The sequence below is a fragment of the Furipterus horrens genome, unplaced genomic scaffold, assembly GCF_987537825.1.
Source record: "Furipterus horrens unplaced genomic scaffold, mFurHor1.1.pri manual_scaffold_1, whole genome shotgun sequence".
NCBI classification, from domain to species: domain Eukaryota; kingdom Metazoa; phylum Chordata; class Mammalia; order Chiroptera; family Furipteridae; genus Furipterus; species Furipterus horrens.
In genome coordinates this window covers 200,146,841-200,164,657 of record NW_028327171.1, presented here as the reverse complement: position 1 = coordinate 200,164,657, position 17,817 = coordinate 200,146,841, and the positions used below count along the sequence as shown (strand labels likewise).

The 17,817-nt window shown below is 37.9% G+C and overlaps 1 protein-coding gene across 1 annotated transcript in view; it reads right to left on the bottom strand.

Annotated features, from left to right (window-relative positions):
• The window catches only part of SPAG16 (sperm associated antigen 16), a 743,404-nt gene extending 725,911 nt beyond the window's left edge, over positions 1–17,493 (bottom strand). The window contains exons 1-3 of the mRNA XM_090288280.1: positions 17,367–17,493; positions 6,535–6,581; positions 5,299–5,394 (exon numbers count right to left, since the gene is read on the bottom strand). Coding sequence (XP_090144406.1) covers positions 5,299–5,394; positions 6,535–6,581; positions 17,367–17,493 — 270 coding nt within the window. The remainder of the gene's footprint in view (positions 1–5,298; positions 5,395–6,534; positions 6,582–17,366) is intronic.
• Positions 17,494–17,817: the final 324 nt, after the last annotated feature.

Here is a 17,817-nt window from a genome sequence, read left to right as displayed (position 1 = left end):
TGTTCTTCACAGCGAACCCAACACCGTGCTGTCTTGGTTGGTCCGGAGACTTCCCTTGCCAGTAGAAGGTGTAGTTGGTTTCTCTGATAGTTCCGTTGTCAGCCAACCGGGTCTCCTGTAGAGCCGCAATGTCGATGTTTAGTCGTGCCAGTTCCCTATCGATGACAGCGGTTTTCCTGGCACCCTTGATCCACGGAAGGTCTGCAGTAAGTCCGGGGCACATGGTCCTGATGTTCCAGCTAGCGAGGCGAAGAGCCGGAGGCTTCTTTCTTGTTGTTTGCTTGGAATTAACTGGTGCGGGTGTTTTGTGGCCCACTTTTCGAGAGGCGCCTCTCTGATCCCCACGCACCCAGTGGGGCAGGCGAGCCATGGCGAGACGGTAGCTGTCCAGTGAGGTGCGATGACCTCTCCCACCGTCAGAGGAGACCCCTGGCGCTCGTTTCCTTCGCCAATCGGATGAGCTGATAACCGGTATCTGTCTCCTCCCGTGTTGAGTCGACATCTTGCGATGACGCTGGAGTGTCCTCTCAAGTGAAACTGAAGCTACAGAGCCTGGGCAGGGTGATATGGAGGGTCTGCTGTTGCCCATGCAGCAGACCCCCCCTCTCTTCGCAGCTGAAGGGTCCAAGGGAAAGACAAAGTCAATACAGCTTGGCTTCAGGTGCGCCGCAGGAGTTGCCGGTGTTGACTACAATGTCAAACCGCCTTAGGGACTCCGGCTCCGGATTTTCTGTCGGGGTTTACTCCCTTAGCCTTTCCCCTGAAGAGGTATGCCGCAAGGCAGCGGAGGTTTTTTGGAGTCAGAGTTTTCCTTCTCTGATTTTAGAGATGTCCTTCCTCTTTCCTCCTTTACCGTCTTGAGGGCAGCATTTACAGGCTAAAATAGAAAACTGGCAGTGTAACCTTCTAAGCAGATACTACCAATACCCTGCTTGGGTATACTCACCCAACAATAAACATCTCTTAAAACATATATATATATATATATATAGATATAAATATAGATATATCAGAAGCAAAGACAAAAGTGAGACTTTAGTCCATTCAAGCTCAGGGTCTTATGAAGAAAGAACTAAAGAGAAAATTAGAAAGCTAGACAAGAAGCATAACAAGAAGGCAAAGGCATGTAGGAGGGCAGAGAAATTAGAGATTTAAGGAAAAGAGTGATAAGTCCAAATCTGTGTTTACAAGCATATTTTAGGTAGAAGCATAGGAAGCAAAATATCAGCAGCACACAGTCGCTCTAGTGAGACAAGACGAAAGGTAATCCAAGACAGACTAAGTGAATGATAAAGGTAAGGAATATATGAGAGATGATGAGTACATCAAATCTGATAGGGCTTAAGAAGTAATTAAATAACAAAGAATTACTGGACCACAAATCAAAATTAAGTGTCTTGATTTACACTGAACTGTTCCAAAGTCAGTGAGTTCCTTTGAAAACTGTTGTTGACTAGTGACAAAGAAAATAAACAAAATCCAAGCGATCTTAAAACATAAACCTTATTTTATTTGGGATTTCATTTCAACTCTTTAATTCACATTAAATTAAATATATTGGCTGGGAGAATCTATAAGGAAGGCTTTGGGTAACAGTAGCCTGGTTTTTGAATTGAAATTAAATGTATTCTCAAGGGACTCAGGACACAATAAGACAGATTGCTCTGTATTGTGACATAGTCATTGGATCTATAGAAGTTATGGAAATTATTTTTCATATTTAATTCATGAGCATTTAGGATATCTAAAATTTAAAATAAAGGTACTGATCCTTCACTAGACCAAGGTCTAAGTAGAATGAATATAAATTTACTAATCCTAGACTCTTGTTATAACAACATAATTCTTAACAAAAATATTTGGTAAAATATTTTAATATACTGGAAAAATTTTTAGCATGAAATTCTATAAAACTTCTCAAACTTTATGTCCTCAGTGCATTTTTTTACTCAAGGACTACAGAAAGCTTTTGTATAAATGGATTATATCTATCAATAGTTATTGTATTAGACATTAAACTTTTAAATAGGTTTAAATAACTATAAAAAATTTTTACCCAGTAACATAAATTAACATACTTTTATAAACCAGAACTACATTTTCCAAAACAAAAAAAGTTACTATGAAGAGTGGCACTGTCACAAAGTTTTGCAAATCTCTTTAATGTGTAGAGGAGATAGCTGGATCCCAATATTTGCTTCTGCATCAACCTATTGTAATATGTTATCTCGGTTGAGCCATATGAAGAATATCCAACATAGATAAACATAGTTAGAAAATGGAGGACATCACAAACCCCCAGCAGAATGCCAGCTACACTTTCAGAACTACTGATAAATATGTTAAACAACTTAACAGTTTTGTTCAGTCATCAACTCGTTTTCTACAATAACGCTTGACTATTTCAAAGAAACGTCTTATATTCACAGAGGAAGAAAGGTGGACAGAGGAGGAGGAGAGGTGTCAGGAACCAAGAATTGTACTGTCTGTGTGCCTTGCTACTGTAATTTTTACAGATCAAAGTCCCAATTTTATAAAAATCATGTCATTATAGAATTATAGCAATATAAAGTACCTTTGAGAAGTGCACCTCCAAAGTTACCAAAACAAAAAAAACAAGAACAAAAGGGACTAAAGAATTATATTCCACAAAATGGCAATATTAAGGAGGCTCACAGTTTGGAGGGGGAAACCCAGCTTGAATATAAGTAGACTCTTTTCCATAAATACTTGCAAATATCTCTAAGGAACAGAAGTGTGTGTGTATCCTATCTCTACTTACATTCATACTTAGAATTTAGTTTCAGGAAATACAGTATAACCAAACCACACATTTGTCACAAATTAATAACTTCTCCTACCTTCTTAATTTTTCTCAATAGTCACTTTAAATATAATGAAACTACTTCTTTTTAGAGTTCAGAAACATTGTGCTTATTGAGGAAACTGATATTGCATCACATACTTATTTAAAGTTTATAAAATAAAACATGCAATCAAGTCTCAAATTTTTCATCTATATTATCAATATATAAGAATGATAAAAATTTATTTAAATGTCAACAATTCAATAAACAATTCTGTTAATTTATTTAACAAAAGGACGATTTACATTACTTCCAACTTTCAATTATTTTTTCATTATTTTAACCATATTTACACTTCCTAACGTAACGACCTTTCTCTTGCAATCATTAACGAAAATCTGAGAAGTCCTCACTGAATAAGGACTACTGCATCCTCTTACATAGAAGACAATATACTGTATTTATAAACAGATATAACTAGATCAAAACAAAAGGAACTTGGTTTCATAAGTAATGAATATTCTTTGAAATAGAAAGCCAATGAAACAGCTCAAAGCTAGTTTTTGAAGATAAAATACTACAGAAGTAAAAAAATTAGAAATACAGTATTCCCTCATTTATTGCGGGTATTACGTTCTAGAACCCCCGCCACTGTGATAGGTGAAAAGCCATGAAGTAGGAACATTACATTTATTTTAGCATTTATATATATTTTAAGGCTTTATAAACCCTTCCCGCACACTTATAAACCATTCCCAGTCCCTTATTAACCTTTTTCACACTTTAATAAACACTACTTATGTTCTTAAACATAATCTACACTCTTAAACCTATGTAACTTTAGCAATATTCGTATACAGTACCACAAAATACCGCGATATAGCAAAAAATCCACGATAAATAATTAAATATAATATTTTTGAAAACCCCGCGATACAGTGAGGCCACGATAAGCGAACCGCGATATAGAGAGGGACTACTGTATATAACTGATACGCTTATAAAATGAACTCATATTTAATTTTTAAAACTGGAGGGCAATTTTTGTGAATTTTCTGCCCCAATTGTCCTCCTTAGATTCAGTTTTGGATTTACAAACACATTCTAGCATAATACCACATACTAAGATCGAATTACATTTGGGTCATAATACTTTTATTCAATGATTCATTTATCTGTTCAGTTACTCAACTGCTATTCATTTAGTACCTCCTATGCGTCAAGCACTGTGTTAGGCATACCGGCCTTACCAAGTACCATTACAAATGAGTGGTACAGGGTGTATTTTTTTAAATCCTTCTTTACTTCATGATGTAAAGCAAGAGTGAAGATGATGGACAGCAAATTAACATATCATGCAATGAATAAATATATCAGTTGTGTGATATGTTTATTCGTTGCTCATTAAAAATATTGTATTGAAAACAATTCCTATAAATTATTGTATTGAGATATCCAAAAGACTAACAAATCTACGTAGTAAGACTTCACTTTATGTCTGTCTAGAAGGAATTATATCCATAAGATACATCAGAGAATGCAGTTTACTATGAGCTAGAGCCCTCCATTTATAACAGAATATAATCAATTCTGGATTCCAGAATCCCTCCTCTTGAGGTTTTGTTTTGTTTATGGGATTTTTCTTTTTTTTTTTGAGCAGACATAAACTTTGGAAATGGAATTACTGCATTTCTAGACAGAGAAAGTCTACAAAATATGAAAAGACTGAGGGCAGAATATGGAGAGAAGTCTACATACTACTTTGCACTAAGAAAGTCAAATCTGCAACTAAATTAGAGTATCACAGTGTCCTTCACATTTCTCAGTAGAAAAAAGGTTATATCATTTTTAAAAAAAAAAGTTTTTAGTTAGTGTTGGTATGAAATATTAAGTACTTTTAAAATATTTTGGCTATCATCATTAAATTATTCTCAACTTTTAAATGAGTTTTCAATTTAACAGGAATGTCATCATTTTATGTACTTTTCACTGGTGGTATTATAACCTAAAAGTATCCCCCACCATATTCTATAGTCAAATTAATTCATAAACCTCACAAGAAAAAATCATAACATATTAAGTATTCCTTGTGAGGCTAAACACTTCCATGAAAGAAACAAAAGCAGAGAATGCTTACAAAACAGATTATAGGGTGTGTATAAAATATCAAGTTCTGTACATGAGTGTTGCAAATCCTTGGTTTAAGCTCCGGTAATATTAAATAGACAGAGTTCTAAGGAAAAGTGTCATTTATGGCCAAGTCATGCCAGAGTGACCACCGTGTGGAACGTGACAAAACAAACAAGAGTAAGTATGACTATTTACTTGAAGTGGAGGTTTGATGATAGAGAAATACAAGTGAAAAAGACAGAACAAGGGATAGGGATGCATTTAGTAAGTAAAGAACTTAAAATGTAAACAACTTTCAAAACTTCACATAAAAAATTATCACTGCTAAACTATAGGCTATGGTTGTGTTCAAAATTCTCACCAAAATTTGAGTATCTGTAACCTGTTCCTGAAACATCTGAATTGCTTTTGCCAGATCTTCTTCACCTTCTGGAATGCTAAAATTGTCATCTGGTATCTAAATCACAGAGGAAAAAGAAGGATAGAAAGAAGGGTTAGCAAGAATATAAAAATACATTATTTCATTTCAGTTTTTCCTCATCAAACAAAGGATCAAAGAAACATATTTTATGTAAGACACCATGTCATTTTGAAGATCTATGAAAATGAATAAATAAGAAGCAGGAAACTTCTGACTTTCTTTCAACATCCCTTAGTGTCACTTCTAATAAACTCGGTATTAGCTTATGGGCAACTGCTTTTATCTATAATGACAAATGTAGACTGTCATCAGTGTTGGAAAGAAAAAATGTTAGGGGGTCTAAATGCCATCATTCTCTCCTCATCCCAGATTTTTCTCCCCCATTATTTTTCCATAGCTACTACTAGAACTACAAATCTCTAGTTTATTAAAAAATAAAATTAAACTCACTGCCTGAATGTTAAGCTCTTGAAAGAATATAATCAAATTTAATTACAATATTAATAACCGTTAACATTTATCACATGTTTCTTATATGAAGATCACAGTTTTAAGCCCTCTGCAATTATTTGATTCTCCGTGATTTCATGTGGTATTGTGCCAACAGTAATAAAAAAGCCCAGGTTCCATGCTTGTCCTCTCTCCTGCTTGCCCAGACCATGAATTGCCAGGCTTGCACCTACACAGTTTCATTCACAGCTTCTGCCTCCTAGAAGCGTCTCTATCCTCCAAGTCTCAGAAGTAATGATAAGTTTCACTGGAATAGTCAATTAAAGAAAAGGTTTGAGACAGTAACCACATTACACGGAAGTGTAATTAAGGTAGAAGGAAGCATAAGACCTGCACTCCAGCTATGCAGTAGGAATTTGGGAAACCCAGCCAAGAGCAGATTGGACGATGGTTAATACCTATTACAGATGGCAGTCTGTAGGATGAATCCACAGGCAGATGATATAAGCAGCTGACTCTGAAGGACAATTAATAGGGAACCCCAAAAAGCCAGATGTATTAACCAATCTACATTTTTAAATATTGAATAGAATTTTCATACCTCACTCTTACTCAGCTGAGATTAGCTAAAATCAATTGAAATACTAGCAATTCTTAAAGAATAAATAAATATTTCTCAAGGACAACCATAATGAATTTACAGAATAACCAAAATGAACAAATTACCTCTTCATATTCATAATCATCTTCAGATGCTTCGGTTATGGTGACCTCTGAACATCTTGTCAAGTCTTATTCTCAAAATATTTGGAATAAAATGATTATATTTAAAAGCGGTTTTACCTTGAAATACAGTATTAGATCCAATTATCTCACCAACTTGGTGAGCTAATACATTTCAAAGTTTTCATCAATGGAAGTTATTTAAATCTCTGCTTTACTATTACACATATTTCTCAATTTTAAATTCTCTCCTCAGGAAAGGAAGCCTAATTTTTAAGCAAATATAAACTAGACAGTAATCATAATTCAGTAGTTCATAAATTATCAGGAATTAACCATTAAAATATCATAACTGATTCTAATAAAATTCTAACAGCATTATTGTAAGACTTTTAAAATTATAAAAGTTATTCTAATTATAAATGAAAACTTCAACAGTTATTTTGTTGGTTGGTAGGTTTACTTTTTTTCTGCAGATGTACAGACTTGGTTGTGCCAAGTTTAAAAAGCATGAAATTAAACATTTTAATGCACAGTAATGGTTACGAAAATCAAAGATGAGATTAGCATAGTTTTCATTTTGTTGCTGGTTATAAGAAATTGTCTCAGTTATTCTGTCTTCCAAGAGTTAGCTGCAGGTGAATATAACAACTTACGTTGTTTGCAATATGAACTGATAACATATAGTACTTAATAGAAGCCATAATAGAAGTCAGATGCTGTCCTAAGGGCTACACATGCAGTAACTCATTTCATCCTCATCCTGTCTATGAGGCCGGAGCCATCATTATCTGCATTTCACAGATCAGGACTCAGAGGCACAAGAACGCACAGCTAGGACCTAACAAAGCTGAGAATAAACCCCAGAAGTTCCGGTTTCACTCTTCTACTACCTCTCTTCCTGTGTTGTATGGGTTTTCTGTGCATGTAACTACTTGACGTATTTGACTATTTTCCACATAGTTCTAAACCTCTAAAGACAGGTAATACATTCTTGTGACTAATCCCCATCTGAAGCACTAACTCTTTAGTGTTGCTTCGTATTTGAGGAGACAATTAAGCCTAGTTCGGTTATGACCAACCGTCGGGAACCAGCTACCTGTCCTCAGCCAGTATTTTGTCAAACATGAGTGTCTCTCCCAAACATATGGAGAAAAGTAAATTAGGCTATAAAATAACATTAAAAATAAACTAAACAAGCACAAAAGAGTTGCGTGACTGCAGTACATCCCATAACCTTAAACTCATGCTTGAGTACCCACCTTTTACTAACACCCTACTTAAAGTACTTCCAAATTCACCCAGTGCTGTTTTTCAAAGCCACTCTGATACTTTCAGGTATTTTTTTTATATATTGGAACCTCATTTATAGGTACAGAAATAAGTTTGTTTTCTATTTTACTTATTGCTGCATAACAAACTCCCAAAATATTTGGGCTTACAAAAATAATAAGCATATGCATTATCTTCTAGTTTCTGTGATCAAGAATTCAGTAATGGCTCAAGTGGAAGTTCTGATTCGGAGTCACTCAGGAGGTCTCAGTCGAGAGGGCAGCCAGGGCTGTCACCATCTGAAGGCTTAACTGAGGCAACAGCACCTACCTCCTGCAGGCTCCCTGGCATTGTTGGCTGGAGGACTCAGACCCTCCCCATGAGTGTCTCTCCACAGGCTCCTTAAGCCTCCTCAGGACATGGTGATGAGCTGCCTCCAGAATAAGTAATCCAAGAAAACAAAGTGGAAGCTGCAATCTTCTTTATGAACAGCCTCAGAAGTCACAATCACCACTCATTCAATATCACAGTCGTTACACAGGTCAACATATTCAGCATGGGAGGTGTTCCACAAGAGCATTTACACCAGGTGGTGGGGGTCACTGGCCAGATGCTGCAGGCTGGCTACTATACTACCTCATAGCATTTCAAGAGTATTAAAAGAGTTAAAATATGTAAGTCATTTAGAAAAGTGCCTGGCTCAGAGTAAAGGCTTTACAGTGTTCGTTATTATTTTCCATAATCCGGAAAGAAGTAAGTGGCTGTGGAAAAAGTCTCATAAGTCTCCCATGGTCCAGTTCCCCCTATATGTTAAGATGAATGTATAAAAGACATTCTAAATTTTCCTCCTTTTCTAGATTTATATTTATCTGACACATTTTCTCTTAATGAGATCAAAGTTCCTGAGTATCAGATACAGGAAGTCAGTCTTTATTTTTATGGAAAAGTAAGTTTCCTTCTGAGAGACAACTACTAGAAACTGATTTTGTAAGTAATTACCTGTCATTAGCTCTCCAGAAGAGCAATGCCATCCTTCATCACTGTTCACACCATAAAAAATGTCACAAAAAAGCAAGTACTCTATAATGACCTAGATAGACTTTGTAAATTAACCAACTGCTGACTAGACTGTGAGGAGGGGGCATGAAAGCAAAGGCTGCTAAGCAGAGCAATATGTAGAGGGAAAAAGTGAATCGTTCTAAAAGCTTTGGAAGTCTCTAACAACACCTGTATACTCTACCCAGAAAATATTCAAAGCAAAGGATTTTATCACTAGTAAAATATTCTGTTTCCACACAATTGAAGGAGACTAAGAAAAAGTATCTACCATTTTGTAAACCTTAGAAAGTATTGTCACATGGAACATAACCATATTTATTCTCATAACAACCCTATGACACTGAATGGCACAGATACAGTCATCTCTAAAATTAAAATGAGAAATCCAAAAGTTAGCCTAAAAGCACAAAGCTATGAGTAACAAAGACAAGTTTCTTTAATATAAATGCCAAGAATTTCTATGACACCATACTATTTATTCCTATAGTGAAATGATAGGGATATGCAATTTTGCCAATACCCTAAGTAATAAACTCTCACCTATTTGTTTTCCAGACTCTTAAGAATTATAGTACCAACAGCTAAATCAAGTCACTTAAAGAGCTCAAAGTGAAGACCTTAAAGGAAGAAGTATAAAAGAGCTGCAGACCCAAAAATTAAATTAACCAAGGGCAAGAGATTAACAACACAAAAGATCAGGAAAAGGACAAATACCCAAAATAGGAACTGGTGTCCTCCTGGATGGATATTTTTAGTATCCACCATATGACCTGCACGGAAAATCTTCCCAGAAGCAACTCAGTTGAAATGTGATGTTGCAATGTTACTACAGAAATAAATGTACTTTGGCATGTATGTTGGTATGCATCTGTCTCTCTGGCTAACTGGTTAGCAACACATGGACAAATGCATGAACACATCTCAAAATGATTCTGTGCCAGTTGACAAATATGCATGCATTACAAACTATAAAAATAAATGAATATGTAATTTAGAAGAGACAGGGAAATAGTAGAAACAAGATAAAGGTAACAATGTAGTATATGCCATAGGTCTCATAAATTTTGTTAAACATAAGCCACAGATTTGACTTTAAGCTTCCCAGCAGCCAGGGTGAAAAGGATATAATCAGATACCAATTCAATATCCATCCAATGAAAATAGATGAGTTTCTCAGCAGATATACAGCTATTTCTGGTTTCAAAGCATGAATAAATTACACTCCCAGTTTCTCAGGAAGAGGACACTGTGGATTGTACATATATTGATCCCTTTGGTCCTTGGGGCAGCCAAAATGACAGCAGGAAGTAGAATCGGAGAGAATACCATGTGTGAAAACTCTACTTTAGAAGCAGAATTACCAGAGTGGAAATAGATAATTCATCAGAATTGGTTGAAAGATAAAACCTTTACTGTGGTTCTATAATACTTTCCTGGGAAACTCGCTCATCTGTAATGTAATCTTCTAGTGATCTTATTCTCCAGGAAATGTCCCTACAATTAAGCTGGTCACAATTCTAGTGCAGTTATTTTTTCCACTGCAGAATAATAAGCTGGCATCTGGCTTAAAATCGGTTTCTTAATGCCAAGCTGACCGGAGCCCTTACAACTTCCTTCCCTTTATCTAACTAGTATTCCATCAAAGAACATCACTGGACTCCAGTTCTGAAATTCATTTTTTCCACCCTGTTCCCCTCAGATCTGGTTCTTGTCTTTTGACCTGTTTGAGCTTAATGTGACACTTATTACTGTGCCTGGTTTCACAGTCTGCTTTTGCCCAGATGCTGTCTGTGGCCCCTCCTTCTTCCCTGGTCTGCAGCCAAGTCCAAGCCAGGTTCTCTGTCCTAGAGTCACAGTCCAGACTCAGACCAAGGGTCCAACTCCTCCAAATCTCCACTGGCACTGAAAGGAATGTAATAGTATTTGTGAGTTTGCATAGTATGAATCAGCTGCCTGATACTTAGGCACCATGGGTGAAGTGATTGGTATCTTTTGCACTAGCAGAATCTTCACCAGATCCGGACCTAGATCCTACCAGAAAGCAGGCCAATATACACCCACATTGAAACTGCCTGGGAGCTCTAAATCCATCACATACTACAGAAGACACAACTGCAAGAAGCCTCAGAGAAGTACGTCAGCTGGTCTAATGGAGCAGAGCTTGAGGTGCCAGTTGGTATGATGCCGTCACAAACAACGTTCTGCAAAGGGACCACAGCCAGAAAGAAACAAACAATTTTCAGATGTAAATGGCATACGAAGTTCCTTACACACTAGTCTCTTCCACTACTGCATTTGTAGGGAGTGATCATTGCCAGCAGCAGCATCTTTATGAAGAACTAGAGTGAAACATATAGCTAATTATATTTTACATGATTTCCCAAAGCTGCTATAGCGAGGAATTGCTTTGTAATCTTTGCCATCACTGCAGAGCCAATGTATACAGAGGCAACCTAAAATTTAGGCTGGATCCTCCATAATCAACATTTCACTTACTAAATTGAATTTTTTTTAAACAGTACTGTAAATAGCAAACGTCACAGTCATGTTTTCTTTCTTAGGAATTTCAGTTCAAATAGAGTAAGTTAACTGAATAATAGACACCAAAGACAGGAAACAAGTGGCATGTTTGCTGCCAATTTCCCCATTGTTTGCTTCCTGCAGTCTTTCCCACCGAGTCTTCATTACGTCTCAGAATTCTTATTAAACCACATACCAGGAGGCCACTACCATTTTAATAGCATTGCCGAGAATGGAAATGTGTTGGTCAGCCTGGCCCTAGACAGCTCCTGCACATCTTCTGCTTCAGAAACTGGAAAATAAGTTTCTTTCGACATGGAAGACTTGTAGTTCTCACAGTAGGTAGTAGTATAACTTTTCCAACTTGTAATCCAGGAGAACCAAAGATATCAACTCTACATATTGTACCTCTATCTGAAAATAAAGGTTAGAGATTAAGCTTTTTATATACAGCCTTGCCACTTCTATTATAGTTCTTACCAGCAGCACCTGAGAGCTTGTTAGCAATGCAGAATCCCAGCCCTGACCAAGACTTATTAAATTAGAACCTTCATTTAAAGATATCTTTAGGTCCATCCATGCTGTTGCAAAAAGCAAAAAAGAAAAAGGAGAGAGAGATAAAGAACTCACAGGCATAAACAACAGTGTGGTGATTACCAGGGAGAGGGGAGGTTAAGGGAGGTGGAGGAGGGTATGTGGGGGTAAGTGATGACAGATGGAGGGTAGAAGGGATAAACGATGATAGACGGAGGGCATGGGGGGTAAGTGGTGATGGAGAGAGACTTGAGGTGAACACAATACAGTTTACAGATGATGTGTTGTAGAACTGTGCACCTGAAACATGTATAATTTTATTAATCAATGTCATCCCAATAAATTAAATAAAAGGGAATAAAATCCATGTCTTTGATTCATATGTACATTAAAGTTTGCCTGAAGTATAGGACACAAAACAAAACACATTTTTCTCTCCAAATAGCCATGACTTCCCTGCATGTAAGATTCAGCACTGTGAATTTAGTAACAAGCTTCTTGGTCTAGAATCTACATTCAGATAGTTTACCTCTTAATTTGACTATACGTAGGATGTAACCAAGGACTCACGGGCAAATTCAGTTTTCCAATGAGAATAAAAAAATACACAGCTTGAGTATACATGATTATTAAGGATTTTATTAATACCGTCTCACTTAACTAGTAAACACATTCCATAGAAATGACACAAGGAAATTTTTTTTAATGTTAACAAGAATATTTTTAAATGACAAAGTTCAATTTTAATTAAACAAAGTTATTGGTGAACATCACACTATTGCAATGAAAGATTGGTGAGGCATGTCACTTAAAAAGAAAACCATTCGTTTTAGATGGGTATCAGTTTAGCATGATCACTATGTCTCAGGGTCAGGGATCCTTAATTTTGAATTTTCAGAAAAAGTTCATTTTGGAACTGCCTCAAAGGACTGTTTTAACGCACTCAATTCTCAGAATGCGCTGTTCAGGGAGTGCTACTGGGGCTAGAGGATGCCTTTTCAGAGGCCAGAAAATGTACGTCCACAATCTAAGAAGCCATAATTTTAGAGTTAGAATGCCTAAAAGATGATATAATAATCAAAAGCCAGTTAGGGACAATACCTGACATCAAACTATACCACAAGGCCACTGTAATCAAAACAGCCTGGTACTGGCATAAGAACAGACATATAGATCAATGGAACAGAATAGAGAGCCCAGATAAAAACAGGTCTATATGGTCAACTAATATTCGACAAAGGGGGAAGGAACATAAAATGGAGTGAGAAGAGCCTCTTTAACAAATAGTGCTGGGAGAACTAGACAGGGATGTGCAAAAAAATGAAAGTAGACCATCAACTTATACCACACACCAGAATAAACTCAAGATGGATCAAAGACTTAAATGTAAGCCGTGACACCACAGAAGTCCTAGAGGAAAACATAGGCAGGAAAATTTCAGATATCCTATGTAACAATATCTTCACGGATACATCTCCTAAGGCAAAGGAAATAAAGGAAAAAATAAACAAATGGACTACATCAAACTAAAGAGTTTTTGCTCAGCAAAAGGAAACATCAGCAAGATAAAAAGGGAACCAACTATAGGGAAACATTTTTGCCAATGATACCTCAGACAGGGGACTGAGCTCCAAAATATATAAAGAACTTACATGTCTCAACACCAAGACAGCCCAATTTAAAAAATGGGCAAAGGACCTGAACAAACACTTCTCCAAGGAGGATACACAAAGGGTCCATAGACACATGAAAAAATGCTCAACATCACTAGCCATCAGAGAGATACAAATAAAAACCACAATGAGATACCACCTCACACCAGTCAGAATGGCCATCATCAACAAATCAACAAACAACAAGTGCTGGTGAGGATGTGGAGAAATGGGAACCCTACTGCACTGCTGGTGGGAATGCAGACTGGTGCAGCCACTATGGAAAACAGTATGGAATTATCTCAAAAAACTAAAAACGGAACTGCCTTTTGAACCAATGATTCCACTGCTAGGATTATATCTGAAGAATCCTGAAACCCCAATTCAAAGAACCTAGGCACCCCTATGTTCACAGCAGCACTGTTTATAATAGCCTAGTGCTGGAAACAGCCTAAGTGTCCATCTGTAGAAAAGTGGATTAAAAAACTGTGGTACATTTACACAATGGAATACTATGCAGCAGAAAGAAAGAAGGAACTCCTGCCATTTGTGACAACATGTGAAATAAGCCAGGGAATGAAAGAAAAATACCATACGTTATCACCTGATACAGGAGACTAATGAAAAACACAAACAAATGAACAAAGCTTAACAAAGAACAGAGTAACAGCTATTGGGGAGAGGGGAGAGAGGGGGGTGAGTAGGGGAAGGGTTTAGTAAAGAAACTAGTATAAATAACCCATGGACACGGACAACGGGGAGGGGATTGACTGTGGTAGAAAGGGTGGGCTGGGTGGGGGGGGGAGCAATGAGGGAAAAAGTGGGACAACTATAATAGAAAAACAATAAAAATAAAATTTTTAAAAAAAGCTTATTAGGGGAGCAAAGAATCAGAGCAAGGGGAGGTAGATAACAAAAACAACACTTTGTGGGTTCAACTTGATCCTAGAGTTATGTATTCCATGTCCTTCCTTGAACTAGGTCTTTCTCTAGACGTAGTACAAAATGATTAAGCACTAGCTTTCTTAGTACAGTCATTCCAGCCTGCATCTCCCAATGGAATTGCATACTCCCAATTGTCTACAGCCGTACAATAGGCAGCCCATGGTCACGACTACAGTTGAAAACATAATCTCAGCTGCATTGCTTTCTAACAGAATATTCATTCACGAAAGACAACCAAGCCTCTTTACAAATTCTAGAGACACCTACTTGGCCCTATACGGATCAGCCTTATATTCTACAATGCTGCAGATATCTTTCTTATGAAGAGTTCTCCAGAGGATTTATGCACTCCATGACCAGACTTCTTAAAGCTCTGGCGATAATTAAATAAGAACTTCATGTATGTGTGTATCTCATTGTTTGGAAGGTTAAAACAGAAAAGCAATGATATTGTAAAGTGTATCAGGAGAGAAACAGGTGGCACTGTTACAGCTAGGAGGTTGCAAGGGACTGGTGTTGCATGGACAAGAAATCTCTCTCACGAACACGTTCTCTAAACTATTGTAAAGGATGTGGGGAGATTATTAATGAAGCCATTCCCCCCGTAATGGATCCTGCCTATGTTTCTGGTTTGGGCCACATTAGTATGTACATGTTCTTTATGTCTAAGTGTTTAAAAACAAAGAAAAGGCTGATCTCCTGGGAAATGGGAGTCAACATCTTCAAAGCCTTGCTCAATATTGATAGCTTGTTGTCTAGTGTTTTAAAAGCATCTTCTCAATCATAAGTAAGGGAAGTCCAACACCAAATGCAAGAGATTAGAAGTTATAAGGTGTATGTGCCAAGTAGAGAACATCAGATTTCTGATTCATTTGTGCATAACTTTTCTTTATCCACTGCAGTAGCTCGATTAAATAACCTGAGAGCTAAAGACTTTAAACCCAAGAAAGTCTCACTTCAGCAGCTATCATAATTGCCTTAAGAAACAATGTCAAATAACATTATACAGTCAACTCTTAATTACACATGTTAAGAGAGCCCAAGGATACAGGGATAATTGGCATTCAGAAGTAATCCTCAAACTTCATTTTAATGAAGAGTTAAAGTCTCTCCCATGACTATACCTCTTACTTACATTGAATATAGGAAAATTGACTGGTTAAATGTTTAGCTTTGTTATCCCCAGACTACTCTGGTTGAAACCCAAAACAGGAGTCAGTCAGGCAAAGAAGGATGAAAGAAAAGCAAAGGGCCTAGATGATTCACAAACTAGATAATAAAATTGTGAAAAGTTGTAGTTGCTTATATTTGCAAATGTGGTTTTCAAGAGAAGTCTTCATAAGAAAGGTTTTGTGCAAAATGCCATGTGTTGGCAGTTGTGACTCAGTGATCTCCCTGCCAATTAAATAAACATGATTTTAATTGCTGAAAGTTGTGCTATATTGAAGTCCCACCATTTATGTTTGCAAAAAGTTACCTCATTGTATTTGTCTCATGTTACCAATTATACTATGTTATATAAATCATTTTAATGCAGATAAAAAATGATAGGATGTCTAGTTATCATTCACTAGCAAGGACACTGTAATTTTATACTTGATTTAGATAGCTCTGAAAGAAATGTTCTTTTTTTAATTTAAAAGGACTATTACTAAAAAAAAAAAAAAACTTTGTGAAGAGCTATAAAAACAGAGTATAAAACCTCATTTAAGACATTAAACACCACTATTCCACCAAGTCTATTTCTAACTATTCAAACTTATATACCTGGAAAAATTGTGTTCGTCTTGAGTAAAATACTACATATTTTCTTTGATCTTTTCAACTCAGTTCTTCAAAGCTCCCTGTAGCAGAGACGTGTTCTGAAACTGAGTCAGGACATGTCAATCAGTCTGCCCAAGTTCCCAAAATGAACCATGACTGAGCCTCTGAAGTCATGAATTAGAGCTGGAGTGACTACAGTGGGGCTAAATATGTAAGTTAATAAACAATAAGGTAGATTTGGAGCTTCCTTGGTACTTTGAGAATAAAACATGTAAACCATCTCCTTCCTACCTGCCTGTAGAAGGGAATAGGTATGTTTTTCTCATGAACCGTCCCCATCTCTCCAGTCCAAGAGGAGGGGAGTGCCAACGTTTTACACAATAAATAGTGAACTTAATTATCCGCATACGGCTATTCGATTTTTGTTCCGCTTTTCCCCTGATAATCGCTCATCACTTTCTGGCTCTTTCCCAACACCTCTGTCTGAGCCCTGCCGGCTCACCAGGGTATAATTTAGTTGCTAAAGAAAAAAAAGTTATTATTGTTAAATAGCCAAAAGTAAAACTACCCAGGAAGTTAACGCTATCAAAATAAATCATTGAAGCATTGGACACGAGTTGGATATTCTGAGCGTCAGCTCGTTAAAAGCCCAAAGGCAGAGGTCCTTCCCTGATCTTCTGTGTCGACTGAATTTGTTTCAACAGTATTCTGAAACTTTGGAGGCTTATTTGGGAAAACCACTAAGCCAGAAGGAGAGTTGGATCCACTAGTTGTACCACCTTCACACAAAACTTTTATCCCAAGTTTACTGAGTGGTTACTAAGCACGAAACTCCTGAAGGTCTTCCAATGCTCCTTCCACCAGGCACGCGGCAGCCTAACAGTCTAACAGTCGGTCCAAACGTTCACCTGCGGCTCTAACTGGGGGTTTCAGCGGCAGAGACGCCACCCTGAGGCCCCACAGGTGTCTCAGCCGGCTCGGCGGCCCCGAGCCTCAAAGGGCGCCTCCCCGTGGGAAGCCCCGGCCCTCGCTCCCAACACCCGTTACCGCGGCAGACACCTGGGGACCCCGCTCCCACGGGAAGGATACGCTCCAGGTAGTAGGTGCCCTCGGCGGCCACCGCATCGTCTGCGTCCCCGGGAGCCGTCAAGCCCATGCCCAATGCTTCCTCCAGAACCCGCAGGGGAGAGGTGGTCACCCCTTGCCGAGCAGCCATCGAGGAACTCTGGGTCCCTGCCCCACCCCGCGCCCGTCCAACGCGTCCTTAGGAGCGACGTCGGAGACGCTTGCCAACGACCCCCCACGCAACTCTCGCGAGAGCCTGACACTCCATCACCCACACCCTCCAGGCCAGCCTCAAGCCTGGAAAGGCTGCCCTCGGGACGCCGGATGGTGCCCTCTGAGCTTCCTTGGTTACCGCGGCAACATCGTTGCCTAGTTACCCTGAGAGTTGTTTGGTCGCAGTTCCTGGAGTGGCCGAGATAAAATGCAAGAAACAGTGGGTTTGGGTTACACACATTTTCTTAGCGAGGCAGCCTGT